At 42.5% G+C, this 18,123-nt stretch overlaps 1 protein-coding gene across 1 annotated transcript in view; it reads left to right on the top strand.

Annotated features, from left to right (window-relative positions):
- The window catches only part of xkr7b (XK, Kell blood group complex subunit-related family, member 7b), an 85,669-nt gene extending 69,790 nt beyond the window's left edge, over window positions 1-15,879 (top strand). The window contains exons 2-3 of the mRNA XM_072696974.1: window positions 5,273-5,472; window positions 14,005-15,879. Coding sequence (XP_072553075.1) covers window positions 5,273-5,472; window positions 14,005-14,978 — 1,174 coding nt within the window. The 3' untranslated portion in view covers window positions 14,979-15,879. The remainder of the gene's footprint in view (window positions 1-5,272; window positions 5,473-14,004) is intronic.
- Window positions 15,880-18,123: the final 2,244 nt, after the last annotated feature.

The following is an 18,123-nucleotide window of genomic DNA, read 5'->3' as shown; positions in this document are numbered from 1 at the left end:
TCCTTTATTTATTGGTCCTGCTTCTTTTTTTTTCTTTTTTTTTTGCGTCACTATCCAAAGGTACTACATATTTAATTACATAGTACGTATGCAGCTAGTTGTGTGTATACTGGGCATACAGCTAGTTGTGGGTATTCAGGGTATACAGCTTGTAATAAGCACACCGGGTACAACTAGTAAAAAGTATACCAGCTATACAATTAGTAGTGGGTATACTGGGTATGCAGCTAGTAGTGGGTATAAAGGATATACAACTAGTATTGGGTACACTGACTATACCGATAGTAGTGGACTTACATGGTATATAGCTAGTAGTGACTATACAGGGTATATATCTGGTAGTGTGTATACTGAGCATACAGCTAGTAGTGGGCATCCCAGGTACAATTAATTACAATTAGTAGTGCATATGCTGGGTATGCAGCTAGTAGTACGTATACAGGGTATACAGCTAGTAGTGGATATACAGGGTATACAGCTGGTAGTGGCTATGCAGGTTCTTGGCTGTCAAATGCAAAAATGCACACCAATAGTTTTTCATCCAATTCCTAATCTAATCTAAACAAAATATCTCCTCCTCTAGTCATAAACACAAACATGCTAATGGCTTGAAAGCTTACAAGTCACAGTTCCGACAGAGGTTCTCTGCACGTTTTAATGAGGTATGAATGAGAAGGAGTTATTATGGAGTTACACCACGCTTTTGTGATCACTGGCGATAACTGTGACTTCAATGAGTTTACAAATTCTAGTGATTTGCCTGAAGGGGTGTTTCTGGGTAAGTCCTTGGTGGCTCTAATAAGCCTGCTGGTGTTTGCAGAAGAAGCCAGTTCCCAGTCAGCAATCTGCTGAATACAGCATGTCTCGCATGGTACATTAAAAGAATGCACAGCAAAAGTGGATGATAATAAGAGTTTGGTTTGTTTGTTTGTTTGTTTGTTTGTTTGTTTTGGGAACTGCTCAGCGTGAGAGGGAAATGATAGTGACTCAGCCTGAAACGCTCTCCATATTACCCAGTGGGGACAGAGGTCACAATTAGTGCACATGGCAAACACAGACACACACACATACGAACAAAACAAACACAGTTTTTCCTCGACAAGCCAGTCTGCATGTACCCTCTTAGGCTGCTGTCTGAATAATAATCAGGATTTGTTATGGAAGAATCAATAATGTCTAATTAAAGTTCTCTAACAATGCTTGTCGGCTTCTCACATTATGCTACAGCTCATGGACTGCGGAATAGAGGCGCCAGTCAGGCCATGTCTGATCTGTTTGTTTGTTTGTTTGTTTGTTTGTTTATTTGTTGTTAATGTCTAGGATCTACTAGCTGGTCCAGACAGGTCAAGAACTCTTAAAATGTAGTTTTCTAAAGAACAACTCACTGGACATTTTTCAGATCTATATTAATATTATTGCTGACAGGAATGGGAACATTTCATGATGAATGGAGCAATAGAAATGGTCCAGAATTACTTACAGAAAAAGTAATTAACTGGTTTTATTACCTGTATTAATTTTCATACCCTTTCTGTGCAGTCCTACAGAATCCACCTGTATGGCCTCAGATCGACGAGTATCAGACAGCTCAGTGCAGCTGCTGTTGACAAGTGTTGACAATAAAACCCTGAGCGACACAGGTCAGTGCAGCGTTCTTTAGATTCCATTGTATATGAGAGCTGAAGATCCACCAGAGTGCCTCTGTTAACACCACGACAACGGACACAGTTCCTCACCTGGGCTTATAAGGTTGCTAACTGGACCCTAGAGAACTGGGGGCCATGGAGCCTAATAGTCAACAAGGCACTGTGTAGGCTGGTGGTAGTTTCATACTGCTGTGGGGTGTATTCTCATAGTATGAGTTGGATCCACTGGTACGTCAAAACACAACCGGTGCTCACGTTTCACTGCTTGTTGACCATTTGCAGCCCTTCAAGGACTGTATGTAGCCCCACAATGATGGGATATTCCAGCAGTATAATACATCAGACCCAAGTTGTCCAGATGTGGTTTAAGGAGTTCAGATGAATAGTGTGGCCTGCATGTTCTCCCAACATAAGCCCAATCAAGCATTTCTGTGAAGTGGTGGAGAGGTCCATTCGCATTCAAGATCTTGCACCTACAAATACCACAAAGCTGTGGGTGGTTGTCCAGATGGCTCAACATTTCTCCAGACATCGTCCATCCACTTGTGGAATTAATGCCACATCGAGTTACTGCACTTTGCCAGGCTAAAGTCCTACACAATACTAGTTCCTGTCCCATGACTTTTGGCATGAACGTATATTTTGCACCTTTGCTTTGTTGAATAGTTTAAAAGCCTGGTACATGGAAGTAAACCAACACTGTAAAACAGACCAATTCCAAACCCTAACTTTTACATGACAATCTTAACACCCAAAAAGTACCTGTGGGATGGGCTAGATGGACTATTTTTTCATTTACCATTAGCATGAATAAGTTTTCTTTTGGTAGATACTAACCACTGCAACCTGGGAACACCTCACAAGACCTGCTGTTTTTGAGATGCTTTGACCTAGTCATCTAATTATCACTGTCTGACCCTTGACAAAGTAACTCAGATAATTACGCTTTTCCATTTGTCCTGCATCCACAACATTCAAATATTAGCTTCAACACAGTCCCTTGTCCCTTGCTGACTAATGCTAGCCTGCCTATTCTAAGGAGATAATCAGGGTTATTCAGTTCATGTCAGTGAATTGTCAGTCAGTCATATCAGTGGTGCTAATGTTGTGGCTGGTTGGTGCACATCCAGAGTAAGGTTTTTGGTTTTGGCAATGGTGGCAATGATGGTGATGCCTTTCTCCACCTATTAAAAGCAGTTTCAGTTTTTTCCGTGGTTGGATTTCAGCACCACTGTTATGACTCACTGGTCACTCTAGACGCTGACTGGCTCTAAAAGTGGGTGTCATTGAGACACAGGCCTGGAGAAACTAGATCATGTCTCTGTCTGTTTGTTCGCATTTCTGCCGATTTACTACTTCAAACCACTTATGCCCTGCGAGCAGGGGAGACCTCATGATTAATGCAGTCTTTTCATCCAGGATGGAGAGAGAGTTGCTGGCTCAATGCCCATCCTACCACGCAGGCCTGTGAACAACTCAGCACACACACACACACACACACACACACACACACACACACACACTTCAGCTCAGTGTTTTGGCTGTTTTAATGTGAAATGTTCTTGTTCTGAGGCGTTAGACAATGCACTTAGAGGCCTGTTATGTGAGCTGACACACATACACACATACACACACACACACATGCAGTAGAATCAACTAGCACTGCCTGGCAAAGGATCACTTTAAAATCTCCCAGAGTACCATGCAAGCCCAGTTTCCCCTAAACTCTTTAGCCTATCAGAGAGTAGCATGAAACTGAATCTTCTCCAGCAGGCCTATCAGGCGCTAGGCATGGCCCAGAGTTCCTTTCGCTGCAGCCTATCAGCTGAGAGGATGGCACAGTGCCTTTTCTGCAGCCTTTTAGATAATGCACCCTCCCTGAAGCTGGTTCAACAACATTAGACTAGAAAGAGAGAGCGACAGAGACAGAGAGAGAGAGAGAGAGAGAGAGAGACACAGACAGACTCTACTCCTCCACAACACATTCTGTGGGGCTGAGCTACAGGACTATCATGTGCATGTGTGTGTGTGTGTAAGTGTGTGTATGCATGTGTGAATGAAAGAGATCAGATTGTCATCTTCTCATCTCGCTCTCTAAACGCTGCTGACAGGTTAAGAGTCGCTGCACTGCTGTCACGTCTATTCAGCTTCCTGCTCACTTTAACCCTTAGAAGTCTGCAGTGTAGAAAGGATTTGCTGCTGTACCTTCTGGCATGTCTGATGTGTGAAACCTCTGTGTATATCTAGTACATGGCCATAGAAGATCATTCCCCATATGCATTTAAGAGAGCCACAGGGTGCGAGCTCTGTGGGAGATCACTGATTATTGATGTCATGTGGTAAAAAGCCAAGCCCACCGTACTTGCGAGTTTAGAGACATGCCGAGTTCTTTTAAAAGGGAAAGCAAGCAAATCTGGATGAAACGGTCTAGTAAATGTGTCTGAAAACAATCGAGAACACTCCTAAGACTATGTACTCAACGTTGTGCTCTCAGATACAAGGCTTTATCCTCTGAAGGTGTGTGATTTGAGCCCCAGTTAGCTGGAACACGGCCTGTGCTGCAGTGTTTAGCCTGGTATCTAATGTCTCTAAGCCTAGATAGCTAATACTTGGTGGATCTGTAAGCTAGCTAAGCGAAGACTGCAGATCTAAAACAACAGGGGGGGGAAAGCTGTCCTTTCAACAGCAGTCGCTCAGTCTCAGTCATTCCCGTCTAAACTGGTGTTTCAGTCAGCCAGACTTGAATTTGTTCTGTGGTGAGCTAATGCTAACCAGCTTCTCTCTCCTGATTCAGAGCATTTTCAGACCTACAGTTTAACATTTATTGAATGATTGGTTCAAAATTATGCTTGTTAATTTAGTTTGTCACCCTTTGAGCAAACTGAACTGTGTAATTTAAAGGTTTGTGATGTAACGTAGGATGAGATTGTACAGAAGCCACATAAACGTAGAACCACCGAGGCTACTTCCCATCCACGGTAATACTGTCTACCATGGTAATACTTTCAGGCAGTATGATGGTATGAAAAAAGTGGATACTGCCAAACTGTAATCATATTAAATATAAAATTTGTCGAACTTCATATTAAATAGATACATAAATAAATACATGTTTTAGAGATGTGTAAGTGTGAAGAACCTTTAAATTGGTAAAAGGCTTTAACATCAAGTAAAGGTTTTTTAGACCTTTAAAAGGTTCTTCTCAGGTTTAGGTCTGCACTTTCTATATGTATTCATTTCAACAGAAAAATGCATGAATGAATGTTTCATCCAAACAAAAAAAAATTATTGATTGAAAGCTCAGAATGTACCAGCCAATAAAAACAGAGCCCGTTATTTTTTGTACTAGCCCAAAGCATGTTTCATTCTGAGGCAAAATAACAGGGTTGTAAATGGGATCCAGATGTAGTGAGAGAATGTTTGGCGTTTGTGGGCGGGGCATGGATATCTCAATTACATTTGCATTCATTGCACATTGCATATCGACATAATGTCAACTTGTTTCCATTTGTTTCAATGTGAAAAAAAAGAATAAATATGTATCAGTTCTCTATTCTTGACAGTTATTGTGAGCATCTGAACCCAAATAACCTTCTTTCTTGCCCTGTGTGTGTATGTGTGTGCAGGTATGTCCACACGCTGTACCTGGGTGTGCAGAGCCGGTGGCACACTGAGCCGGGTCACCGCCACTGCTACTGGCGCCTGATGTTTGAGACAGCTGACATCAACATGCTGAGACTGCTGGAGGCCTTCCTGAAAAGTGCGCCCCAGCTAGTGCTGCAGCTCAGTATCATGATCCACAGCAGACACATACTGCCCCTGCAGGGTGAGACCATGCACACACACCCCCACACACACACACTTGGGCTGTATATGTATACAAGCCAGTGGACAAAGCTTAATTTTTTCTAAATTAGTAGTCTAATCAACTACTTCTCTGATTACCAGCTGAATGGTAGTGCAGTATAACACACACACACACACAAGGCTTAGCTGCTATTTCTCAGCATTATGATCCATGGCAACCGCATACTACCGCATACTACTTGCAGTGTACACACACTCACACTCACATGCATTTGATTTTCAACTGGGGCTGCAGCTCAGCATTATGATCCATGACAGCCTGCAGGGTGAGAATCCACACACATATGATCGTTAGCAGCATTCCTTTACATCCTGATACATGGCGACTGCATACCGCACCTACAGTGTACTCAACACATGCTTTTCTACTGGGGATACTACTCAATATCATTATACATGGCAACCTGCATTTTATGAATTTTTTTTATTGACTTGAGTTAAAGGTAATTTTTTTCTACAAATCTCACAGTGAGAGATTATGCTTCTGCTATAAAAAAGAAATTTATTTGTAGACTTTTAACACATCTTAACCAGGGGTGCCAATAATTGTGGAGGGGGCTGTAACCATGTGACCGGTTCACTGGTTGTCCTTTCTTGAGACACTTTTGGTAGGTACTGACCACTGCATACCAGAAAAACCCTATACCAGATAACGTCCCGCCTGGTGTTTTGGGTTAGGATTCGTTTTAGGGCTGGTATTGGTTATGGTTTGGGATAAAGTTAGTGTGGGGTTAGTGTGGCTAGATTCAGGAATAGCATGTTTAGAGTTAGGTTTAAGGTTACTATGGTTGGGAAAAGGTTTATGGTTAGTAGGGTTAGGGTTAGTATGGTTAGTGTTAAATTTAGAATTTAGTACAGGCAGGGTTAGCATGGTTTAGAGTTATATTTAGGGTTAGTACAGTTCGGGTTATGTTTATGGTTATTAATGTTAAGGTTTATGGTTAGAAGGGTAAAATATAAGGTTAGTATTATTATGGTTAGGTTTATGGTTAGTAGGTTTAGGGTTAGTATGGTTAGTGTTAAATTTAGGGTTAGTACAGTTCGGGTTATGTTTATGGTTATTAATGTTAAGGCTTATTAGGTTGTGAGGGTTAGGGTTTATGGTTAGTAGGGTTAGGGTTAGTATGGTTAGTGTTATGTTTAGGGTTAGTATGGTTAGAATTATGGTTAGAGCTTATGTGTATTAGGGTTAGATTTAGGGTTAGTATAGTTATGGTTAGGGTTAGGGCCTATGGGTATTAGGGTTAGATACGTATAGTTAGTGTTATGTTTATAGTTAGTAGGGTTAGGGTTAAGTTTGGGGTTAGTATGGTTAGGGGTATGGTTAGTTTTAGAATGGGTATTAGGGTTAGATGTAGGGTTAGTATTGTTAGTGTTATGTTTATGGCTATTAGGGTTAGAGTTAAGTTTAGGGTTAGTATGGTTAGGGTTAGTATGGGTATAAGGGTTAGATGTAGAGTTAGTATTGTTATGGTTAGGCTTAGGGCTAATGGATATTAGGGTAAAATGTAGGGTTAGTATTGTCATGGTTAGGGTTAGTATGGTTATGGTTAGGGCCTATGGGTTTTAGGGTTAGTATGGTTAGTGTTATGTTTAAGGTTATTAGAGTTTAATTTAGGGTTAGTATTGTTATGATTAGGGTTAGTATGGTTAAGGTTAGGGCCTATGGGTATTAGGGTTAGATTTAGGGTTAGTATGGTTAAGGTTAGGGCCTATGGGTATTAGGGTTAGATTTAGGGTTAGTATGGTTAGTGTTATGTTAATGGTAATTAGGGTTAAATTTAGGGTTAGTATTGTTATTTCTATGGTTAGTATGTTTAGGGTTAGGGTGTATGGATATTAGGGTCAGAGATGTAGGTACTTATGGTTAAGGTTAGGGCTTATGGGTATTAGGGTCAGATATTTAGGATGAGTATGGTTAGTGTTATGTTTAAGGTTATTAGGGTTACATTTAGGGTTAGTATTGTTATGGTTAGGGTTAGTATGGTTAGGGTTAGGTCTTATGGGTATTAGTGTTAGATTTATGGTTAATGTGGTTAGTGTTACAGGTGTGTGAGGTTTAGATTTACCTCTAATGAATAAAACAGATCAGTGTATGTACACTGCACTGTGCACTGTCATATGATATAACAGTGTGTTCCATTCTGTAGGGCTGGATGGCAAGTGCAGTGGGAATTGGGTCTTTGGAGCTGACCACAGACACATGTGCACACACACAATAAAAGTGTGGATCATTTCCACATCTATATCTGTAGAGACTGTTTCTATGACTAGCCTTACTTTGCTTCTTCTGTTTATGTGTGTGTGTTTGTGCCTCCCCCTGTCAGTCCCGCTGTAACCCACTGACCTTTACATTGTGTGTATGTGCTGCAAATGCAGCGTATGTGTTTCCTTTCCGAGGACCTTGACCTATCAGTCGTTTAGGTCAGGACCTCCAAGCAGGGCCAGCGCATGCCAATCAGACACCCTGATTCTAAATTCCACTCTTAAACACTTTCCCAAAGCAGACGAAAAAATGAATGTTTTTCAGCTAGTCACCTGATATGATCCCAAGTCTGCACTCTGTCAAGATCACTCCGTATCAAAACAGAACATGCTGCTGATTCATTCAGAACCAGGCAGAAAACATTAGCAACAACTGTTTAACATGATGCCAGTGTCAGGACTGTGTAAGTAGTGGAGCATCCTAATTAATTTTAATACATTATAGGGACTCTTGGGGACAATGGACCGTTACAGAAAATAGGGATGGGGTGGGTGTATGTGTGTTTAAGGTGTCTGCCTTTTCTTATAGAGAACTGTCCTGTTCTTCCACTTTCTTCTTTCTGTATGATGACTAATCTGAGATGCTTAAATAGCCTATGGCCTGTCGTCGGGCAGGAGTGTTATTACAAACCTCTATTACCAGAGAATATCCCCACCAGCTTGTACAGAAGTCCTGGGTGTTACTGAGTAATACACCTTAGTGTGTAATAAGCCTTGGAGTGTTAAGGGGTTAACCAGTTACTGACAATGTCATTTTTATCTTAGATATACAAGGAGCGTCCTCAGGCCTTTTCAACCTCATATATTATTTCTAAAATTTGCCAGTGAATCAGAGGTCCAGATGATCTCACATTCAAAATGCATGAAGAAAGATTGCTTTTAAAAAGGACAACAGTCTGGGTTCCTTGCATGGTCAGTACCTAGGCTATGTTCACACAGTAGATGGAAGTGTCCCAAATCCAATCATTTTCGTCATATGTGACACAGGTCTGTTCTGTAATGTGGAAGTGGAAGTGTGAGCAGCAAGAACTGAATCTGAGACTCAGGCAGCGGTTGGAGGTTGGGTGCCATCTTCAAGGGCACTTCCTTTGTGTCCTGTCAGTACAGGGAATCGAAAAGGCGACCTTCTGGTCACAAGACCACTTCCCACTTACCCTAATTTTTGGTTAAATTGAGAAAGACCCTTGTTTGAATTACCAACCTGCTAAAATTAGGCATCCCTGAGCTAACCTTGAGCATTCATTGAAGCTTCCTCCACTTCCTCTAAAACAAAATGCACCATCTGCGTGTAGGTAACTAAACCAGTGTTCATGCTTTTTTGTCTTTGACCTGGTTGGCAGCTGGTTTCACTCGTTTATGCTTCGTCTAATCTCAGTGGCGTCCTGCTGGCTGATTTCATTAAGATCAGCGCCACCTTCCACCAGAGTGGCGGGAGCAGAGAGTGCAGGCCCAAGCAAAGAGCGTGCTCAGGAAAACGGCAGCTAATGCGATCTGTACACTCTAATTAGAAGCTCTGCTAATCTGGATGAGTTCCAAATGAGGGAGAGAGAGAGAGGAAGAATGCTGAGGTAAAGAGAGAATGGGTTCAGCCATGAATGGGCTATTTTTGTGAAAGAGAAAAACAATGAGAGAGGTGTCTAGGTTCCTTTCTGTTTTGGGTATCTGTGTGCCAACTAGCAAGTATTGAGAGACATTGCTGTAGTGAGGATGCTAACCATCAGCTGGCCTACTTCACTAAGACTTAATGAAGATGTTTGAAAAAAGGCCTCCATTTCCAAAACCTCAGAGAAACACAGCTACAGTACTGTGACAGCTTACAGCAGTGTGTCGGGTACAAGCTAATTAACCAAAGTCCTATCTTTTCCAGCACTAGCTCTGGGTGTCTAAAAGCTGTAGCATAGCAGATGTGGTACAGTGAGGCACCTAAGTAAGAGCGCCAATGAACATTCGATACGCGAGCTCCTGTACAGGTTCAAACTGACCTCAAGCTCAAGTTTAAGATGATGACTAGTGGCATGACGTTCTGGGTATTTCCCCACTCAGCCTGGTCTCAACAGGAATTTGTATATGTGTGACTTAATGACCAATGGAATTTAAGTACCTGAACCTACACCTAAACATAATTCTATCCTTAACATAGGCTAAACCTAACCATAACCTAACCCTAACCTTAACCACAACCACTTACCCTGACCTTAACCACAGTCAGAGTAGAATGTGAAATGCTTACAGCTTCTGCAAGAATTTTCCATCCATTATTTGCTTTTTGAGGCCTCAGAACAGAGAGAAACAGAACTGTTTTCTAAGTTCGAGTATATGAAAGGCTAGGTTGTGTGGATTTGGCAAAACAGCACTGGATGGGAGCTATTTGTGAATCATAAAATATGTGCGAAACACGGACAGGAGCTACTTTATATAAATTTGTGTGTGAAAATGCCATGCATTGCTTTATTTATAAACTTGGTGAGATATTGTTGGCCCACATCAGCTTCTCCTCATCGTACATTAGCTGTACAGCCTATTCCAAATGAAAACTGTCTTTTGAAATTTTGGGATTCTTGCATTTCTTGTAAATTATTAGTTATGATGTTATGATGTAATTAAGTTATGATGTATAAATGTATGTGGTATCGTTTGACTTTAATTTAATGAGTAATGGAACAGCACTCAGAGCCCTCAGCTGTGTCGGGACCTCCATTAAAAACAATGGTCTTGATTTTTTGGATGACGGCCTTAAGGTATATGACTGATAACTGTGATATTCTTGCAGTTCTTTCATAAACTTGAACTCACTTAACCTCTTGAGACCCTGTGTCCTCATATGGGGACATTACATTTCTGCTTCTCTGCACAATGATACTTCACTTTTGAAAACTTTGGCCCTTTGGCCTCATACTTCCTGTACAAAGACTGCTTTTAGTTTTTATACTCGTCAGGTTCTACTAATCCCGAGCAAAAGTCCGGGTCTCAGGAAGTTCTGTCACCACAGTCAGGAGGATTGGTCGAGCAGGCTCATACCGTGTTTACATGTTTGCATTCAATAAAAACAGCTGTGAGAACGCAGAAATCTTAATAGATAGATAGGCTTAGCTTCCAAGGTGGGTGGCCTAGGCCCCCTCAGGTGCGACCTATGACGCTATATGCCCCTGGTGTAAGTGCGTATGTTTGTGGGCTAGTGTGTAGACATGTGAGGACCAAATCCTAAGAAACAGGCTCATGTTGTTGGGACCATCAGTCTCTCCAATATTATGTTATTTTTTGGTTGAGGAGGGTATAGAGCTATACAGAAAGAGTCAGAATAGAGAAGTCAGTGGCAGTAGCTCTCGAAGAAAAGCCAGCAAGGGTGTGTTTATGTATGTATGTGTGTGTGTGTGTGTGTGTTGATAGCAAGGGACAAGAGCAATAGAACAAAGAATGTCTGCAGGGAATTGCAGGTAAACAGACGAACAGACTGTATAAAAGAGCTGATCTCTGTGATACCATCAGCTCTATGGAAGCCCTCCAGATAGAGCTCACTTCTCGCTCCATCTCTCACTCACACACACACACACACACACCTGTTTCACCTGTTCACTCCCTTGCATACCCCAGGGTACCTGTAAACAAAATATAAAGCATCTGTCTGTCAAGCCAATAAACAGTGTGTGTATATGTGTGTGTGTGAGAGAGAGAGCTCCTGGGAGGCACTATCCCAGGCATTTACTAAACACAGTTATGCTGTATTGTCTCTGCAGGTGCTACAGCTCCTCTGAAATATAACTTAAGCCTTAAAGCAAGAGAATCAAACATGACAAACACATCATGATTTTCCGCTCTGAATGTTGGCGTCCCCGCTGTCCCTCTGCGCTTGAGCAAGAGCCTTGCATATCAATCTAACGTGTGTTTGTAATGTTGCGCAACACTTCTGAAGAGTTACGAGCCTTTTCTGAACCACCACTTCAAATATCGCTCGAAGAGCAGGACATTTTCACAGATTCGTGTGTCATGAACCACAAGCAGCGAGAGTCATCATTTAATGCATGAATTATTCATCGTCCTTCCATTAATAATTCAGCCACATGTCCAATTAGCAATGAATCACAGATCTAATTAAAAGTTGAGGGGTGGAGCTCCGAGAATGCGCAAATGTATTTTTTTCGTAATGATTCTGATTAGGTTTTATATTTAGTGCCGCCGGACAGATCATACTTTTAGAGTGATACAACTGTGATGGTAATCAACTCTTTCACAGCATATTTAATGAACTGAAGAGAGCGCGTCTTGATTAGGGTGAGCTTGCGTGGAGAAAGCGCCATCCTTGGTGTTCTGAAACTCTTTCCAACCTCTAATTAGGGGTGTGGATCTCTCTCTGAACTCATTCGTCATTTGATTTGATTACTATTCTTCAGTGCATTATAACAACTTTAAATTCACCTCAGTTCAGTTGAGTTACCTGAATTCAGTCACGATATACAGTTGAATCACCACCGTCCAACCTAAAGGTGGAAAATATGACCATATGTTATTGTAATACATTTTTGTTATTGAGATAAACAGTAAGGTTTTCCGAATATATCATGGAAATCATCAGTCCTTGAAAACACTGTCCTGTTTCATTACACAGCACATAATTAGTCACATCATTTGTGACATAGACTTTTTTTATGGCACTACAGGTGTATGTTGTGTTTTAAAGTCATGAAGGGTCATGAAATGTCACAGAACTTGGATCTGTGAATCTGTGTTGAAGTTGTCACTTGTGATCCCAAACTGATCACACCAACATCAGTACCTGACCTCACTAAGGCTCTTGTTGCTGAACCAAATCCTTTTTAATCCCCCTTCATTTTTGGAAGATCCGGATTAGCAGGTGTCCACAAACTTTTGGGCAAATAGTGGGTCATTGCGGTCATATATATATATATATATATAAAAAAAACTCTGGTCGAAGTTTAAAATTATTAGCTGATCCTTGCATTTAAATGTTGTGAAATAAACAAAAAGTTGTTCCATGAGAGTGCATTAAACTGTTCGAGTCGGCAGTTGGAGTCAGTCGGAGTTGGCAGTTGGAGAAAGAATTGGGTAGTGAGTAGTGTGTGAGGGGTGCAGACTCAAATTTGTGGCCTCCCAATTGCGTTTCAGACCAGTTGGTGTACAGCAGACTTTTTTTTTTTTTTTAACTTGACCCTGAGATGTAATTCAGTAGTTTGTACTGGTCATTCGAGTCTCTTGAGGTGAGTTTTAAGAATCCTAATAAACGTGTTATGTGGAAGTACTACACACTGATATACACAGTGTGGACAAAAGTATTGGGACTACACATTACACCTCCAGTAGCTTTTGACAGTTCACTCGAAATCCACAGGCATTAATATGGAGTTGGTCCCTCCTCTGCAGTTCTAACAGCAGGTCTGGAGTTATTGAGTCAGCAGAGCGTTGGAGACTTTTATACACTATGAGCCTCAGCACTCTGTGCCCCTACCCTGTAACTTTACGTGGAGTTGCTGTTGCTCATTAACGCTTCCACTTTTGTAAAGGCAAAATGCAAGTGCTTGATTTTATACACCTATAGGACTGAATGAGACACCTGAATTCAATGATTAAGAAGAGTGTCCCTATACGTTTGCCCATATTAACTATATTTGGATGTAGTGATTCAAACTATGAATAAAAAAAAACATTGTTATAAGACAGCAGGGTTTCAATTCTGCCTCTACAGATGCATTTTTGTCTGGCACCCATTGCTGACACAGATGTGCTAATGCACACACACAGCTTGTGCAGTCCCTGTAGAGAGGTATTGCCAATATAATAGTCCAAGACTCTTTGGAGCAGATAAACATGACAATATTGGCACTATGCCTAATGTCAGGTGTGGGCTAGAGGGGTATAAAGCCCCTTTAGCTTTGAGCTGTGGTGCAGTGGAACTGTGTTCTCTAGAATGATGGATGGTGCTCCATCCAATACTTTTATGGAGGGTTTGGGGAGTTGGGGGTGAGGTGGGGTAGTAAATATCCAACTTTCTGACCTCCCTAATGATCTTATCACTAAATGCAATCAAATTCTCACAACAATGCTCTAGAATCTAAAATCTCTTTTTCAATGCCCTCGATTTTTGGGAAGACACAATGAATGAGCAGATGTCCCAATACTTTTGTCCATATTGTGTATCTCATGTACAAAGGTTGCTTATCCTCTCTCTCTCTCTCTCTCTTTCTCTCTCTCTCTCTCTGTCTTGCTCTTGCAGGTCTCTCCGCCTCTGCCTCTTTGGTCTCCTTGGCCTGGATGATCGCCTCCTACCAGAAGGTTCTCCGTGACTCTCGTGACGACAAGCTCCCCATGTCCTACAAGGCAGTGATTGTGCAGATGCTCTGGCACCTGTTTACCATCGGTGCACGCACCATCGCCTTCGCACTCTTCGCCTCTGTCTTCCAGCTCTACTTCGGCATCTTCATTGTGGCACACTGGTGCGCCATGACCTTCTGGATAATCCAGGGCGAGACAGACTTCTGCATGTCCAAGTGGGAGGAGATCATCTACAACATGGTGGTGGGCATCATCTACATCTTCTGCTGGTTCAACGTCAAGGAGGGTCCGGCACGCTTCCGCCTGGGTGTCTACTACTGCGTAATCCTGGTGGAGAATGCTGCACTCACGGCAGCCTGGTATATCTACCGGGGCCCGCAAACGTCAGACTTCTATGCCCTTATTATTGTGTGCGTGGTAGTGTGCAGCTACGCTCTGGGAACCTTCTTCATGTTCGTCTACTACTGCCTGCTCCATCCAGATGGCCCTATCCTTGGGACTCAGTGGAGCTGTGTAGAGGAAGGGATGGGGGTCATTGGTTTAGGGGGCATGGACCTTGGGACGCCTCTGCCCCAACCTGATGTGATCACTAGTCCCCCGAGAACTCTACAGAGGACTACGGGTGGGGAGAGAGAGCCTGGGATTGGGGACCGGGACAGTTGCTTGCCCGTGTTTCAGGTGAGGCCACCGAGTGTGCCTCTAGTACCTTCCCCCCGAACACCCAAAACAGAGGGTCCAGTGATCCGCATTGACCTTCCCAGGAAGAACTACCCTGCCTGGGATGCACACTTCATCGACCGCAGGTTGAGGAAGACCATCTTGGTGCTAGAGAACACGTCTCCAGTGACGCCACGGATCCAGTACCGCAGCCTCAGCAGCCCTAAAGAGGTCACAGAGTACGAGACTACTGTGTAGTGCAAGTTAGACATCCCGCTACCAGGGGGGCTCCTCTTGTGACTCTCTGTCTCGGAACGCGTCCCTTGATGTGTAGAGACAGGACTGAGAGCAAAGCAAGTGGGCAACACTGGGAGATGGAGTCCCAGAACATGGTTGGTGCTACAATGTTGGACCTGTGCATGCATGGGGCACGGGACACTGCCATTACCTGGCAACAATCGCCTGTTCTGAGAGGGTCTCTGATAGGGCACAAGAGGAACATGAATGAGGTTAGAGTTTAATGGGAATGACATTTAAGTAAAGATCAGTGCCACGAAGCCAGCGCTAAGTACTGTTCTTAAAAGAGAAATGCCAAGATGATTTGGTGGCGAAGATGAGGAATTTAATGATGATAGGTGGGAGACTGCAGAAGAGACATGTTAAAGGCTAGAGGAATTGGCCAATCAGCTCAGCCTAGGACATCCCTGGGTTCCCTGAGCTGTACTGGTCTCAATCTTTATTGTTATAGTGACTTGAAAACAGTACCAGTTGTGTATTACTTTGCTTCTGTGAATGGTGAGAGTAGCCAGTTGAATCATCCATTTTCCTTAAACAAGTAATTGATTTATTTATTAATCTATTTATTAGATTTATTTTTTATTACTCTGTGGCCATGATACAGTTCTTCTTATAATATATTCATGTATACATATAATCTTTTTGTTATATGTATACAGTATATTGGAATGGTGCCAGTGTGTTGGTATGAATGTTTTTTGGGTTGTCTGTATGTTCAGTTGGTCTTGATCATACTGCATTGTTTATCTGTAAGGATAAAAAAAGCAGAAAAGTACATACGAAGAAAAAAAAATACGCTATGATCAAAATGTAGTTGGAAAAAAGTTTGTCGTAGTAAAAACGGCTGTGTCGACAGCCATGGGGAAAAAAAGAGAAAACAAGACGTTGTGTTGTTTGGTTCTTTCTTTTTTTTTAACCAAGGTTCTTCTCTTCCTACTTTGTGAAGCACAGGTTCTGTTGCAGGGTGGCGTTTGATTTGAATAACAGGAAGCATTTGACATGCAGCGTTGTAAGGATGAAGGTGGTGGATTTCAGAGCAATGTATGTCTGAATGTCTCACAGCGTGATGCTGCTGCCTCTGCTAACCAGCACATCAGCTGCTTTGGCCATAAAGAGATCTTTACGCCTCTGTGTGGACTGTGTGGGGGTACAGGCTGTAAGTAATCCGAGGCCTCCTGTGCAGTTGGGAGAAATATTGGTCCCTGAGTGTTGGCCCTATTGTCAAGAGATGTGAGGTTAAGTTGGTAGGATGGCCCTCCCTCTCCCCCCATCACTAAGCATGTTGCTATAGCTGACTATTGGCAGTTAGGTTACATGATTAATAAAGCAAGGGATTTGACTATGGGTCTCCAAATATTTGCATACCACTGTACAGTGTCTGTATTCTGCACAGGTTATAAAATCTGGGAGAGCCCCCTCAGCGCCCCCCACTTCCCACATCCTTTCCTGTACTTGTTAGCTACATTAGCCTCATTGCTGCAGTGCAGATCTGTAGAAGCAAACTTCAGACACCAAACCTAGCTGATTGACTACATTTGGGTTAAACTATGTAAACTGGGTTGCCACTTTGTGTTGTAACCCTAGCCTGCATCATTTGGTCATCAGTACATAAAAGCTAAGGACCAAACAGGGTGGAATACAGACCGACCGAGTTTTGCCCTTCTATCCCAGCCTTTCTCCTCTTCTCAAAGTTTTTTTGGGAGTTGCTAAAATTGGAGAATAATCAACTGGGCGGCAGACTGTTCCGCGACATTAGCTGATGGGTGAGTCTGCATCAAAAATGAATGGGATGGCGGCGCGGCACCTAGAGCAATAGAGGGTAATTACCAGTGACATCACTCCAGCCTTTCTGGTGGAGAGCTGAATTTGACGTTCTGTCCACAGACATGCAGCCATTCGGAGGCACATATTTCGGCGGGTTGCTGTGGTAACTGTAGACTGGTTAAGCTGAGCTCTGTTGGTTTCCCATTCGTGAAGAGCGTTCGAGTAGCTCACCTCTCCAGAGAGCTGACCCGTCATTAGTTCCACTCCTGTAGCCCACTTACTGCGAGCCCCAGGGTCAAGAGCACCCTCCTCTTCACACACACACACAATGTACATACACTTTCCCACTGAAAACTTTAAGGCCTGCTGTACACCTAGTAGGCAATGACTCAGTACTCAGTACAGACACCTTTTGCACATGCATATACAGGTTCATATACATGCCATATGCTCTGCAATTTGTTTGGTAGTCTTTCCTTCAGCATCATAGAAACAGTACGCTTCATGAAAAATGCAGTCAGTTGACGGCTTGATGAAAGCAGTGTTGATATCTGTGAGAATGTGAGAATTAGTTCTCAAAAAAAGAAGTATTGAAGTATTGATATTTCTACAGTGGTTCAACCACCTCAATGCACAATGTATTTATGGGCCCCAGTGGTGGAGTCATGTCTGGATAGGTGAGTATACTGTGCCTTAAGGGGTTCACAAGTCAATAAACTCCACAAGTAAAGGATCAGAATATCTGAAAAATATGTGTAAAAAAGATTGATGTAAACTCATAAATACCACAGCAGGATAACTGTGTTCAAAAGCCTAGGCTGTAGCCGGGGTAGGGCAGGTTCTTGGTAGGACAGTCCTATGAAATGTCCTTTTTTAGTAGCCAATTGGTCACCCAAAAGAAACAGTCTAACCAGGCTGTGTGTTGAGTCACCCCAAAGGAAATTAATTATAAAAATTATAAAAACTAACATTTTTAAACAAACTTTGCTCTCATCACTTTGCTTTCATTGTCCATCATTTCGTTGTGCTGTTTCCCCCCCTTTTTCAAGTATTGTATCTGCACAGAGAACTGTGGGTAAACGAGGTACATCAGTGGCGTCCTCCAAATCGCCCTACACATAAGCTGCATTTCTGTGCTCTATACGAAGGGTACTACACTTTGCAACAGCCTTTTATGGTGTAGCAGCCAAGACATGCAGGCTACCTCAACTGTAGCCTATAGGCTCTGTATAGCTGCTTTCTTGATTTCCATTCCCTTCTGTTCTACACAAATAAATCCAAAAGTGTCGCCCAGTAGAGACCAGAGGCAGACTCGCCTACTCATTTGTGAGACACGCCACCT

Source organism: Salminus brasiliensis, chromosome 14, assembly GCF_030463535.1.
Source record: "Salminus brasiliensis chromosome 14, fSalBra1.hap2, whole genome shotgun sequence".
Classification (NCBI taxonomy): Eukaryota; Metazoa; Chordata; class Actinopteri; order Characiformes; family Bryconidae; genus Salminus; species Salminus brasiliensis.
Note: the sequence above shows the minus strand (reverse complement) of the source record. Positions and strands in the feature narration are given on the sequence as shown.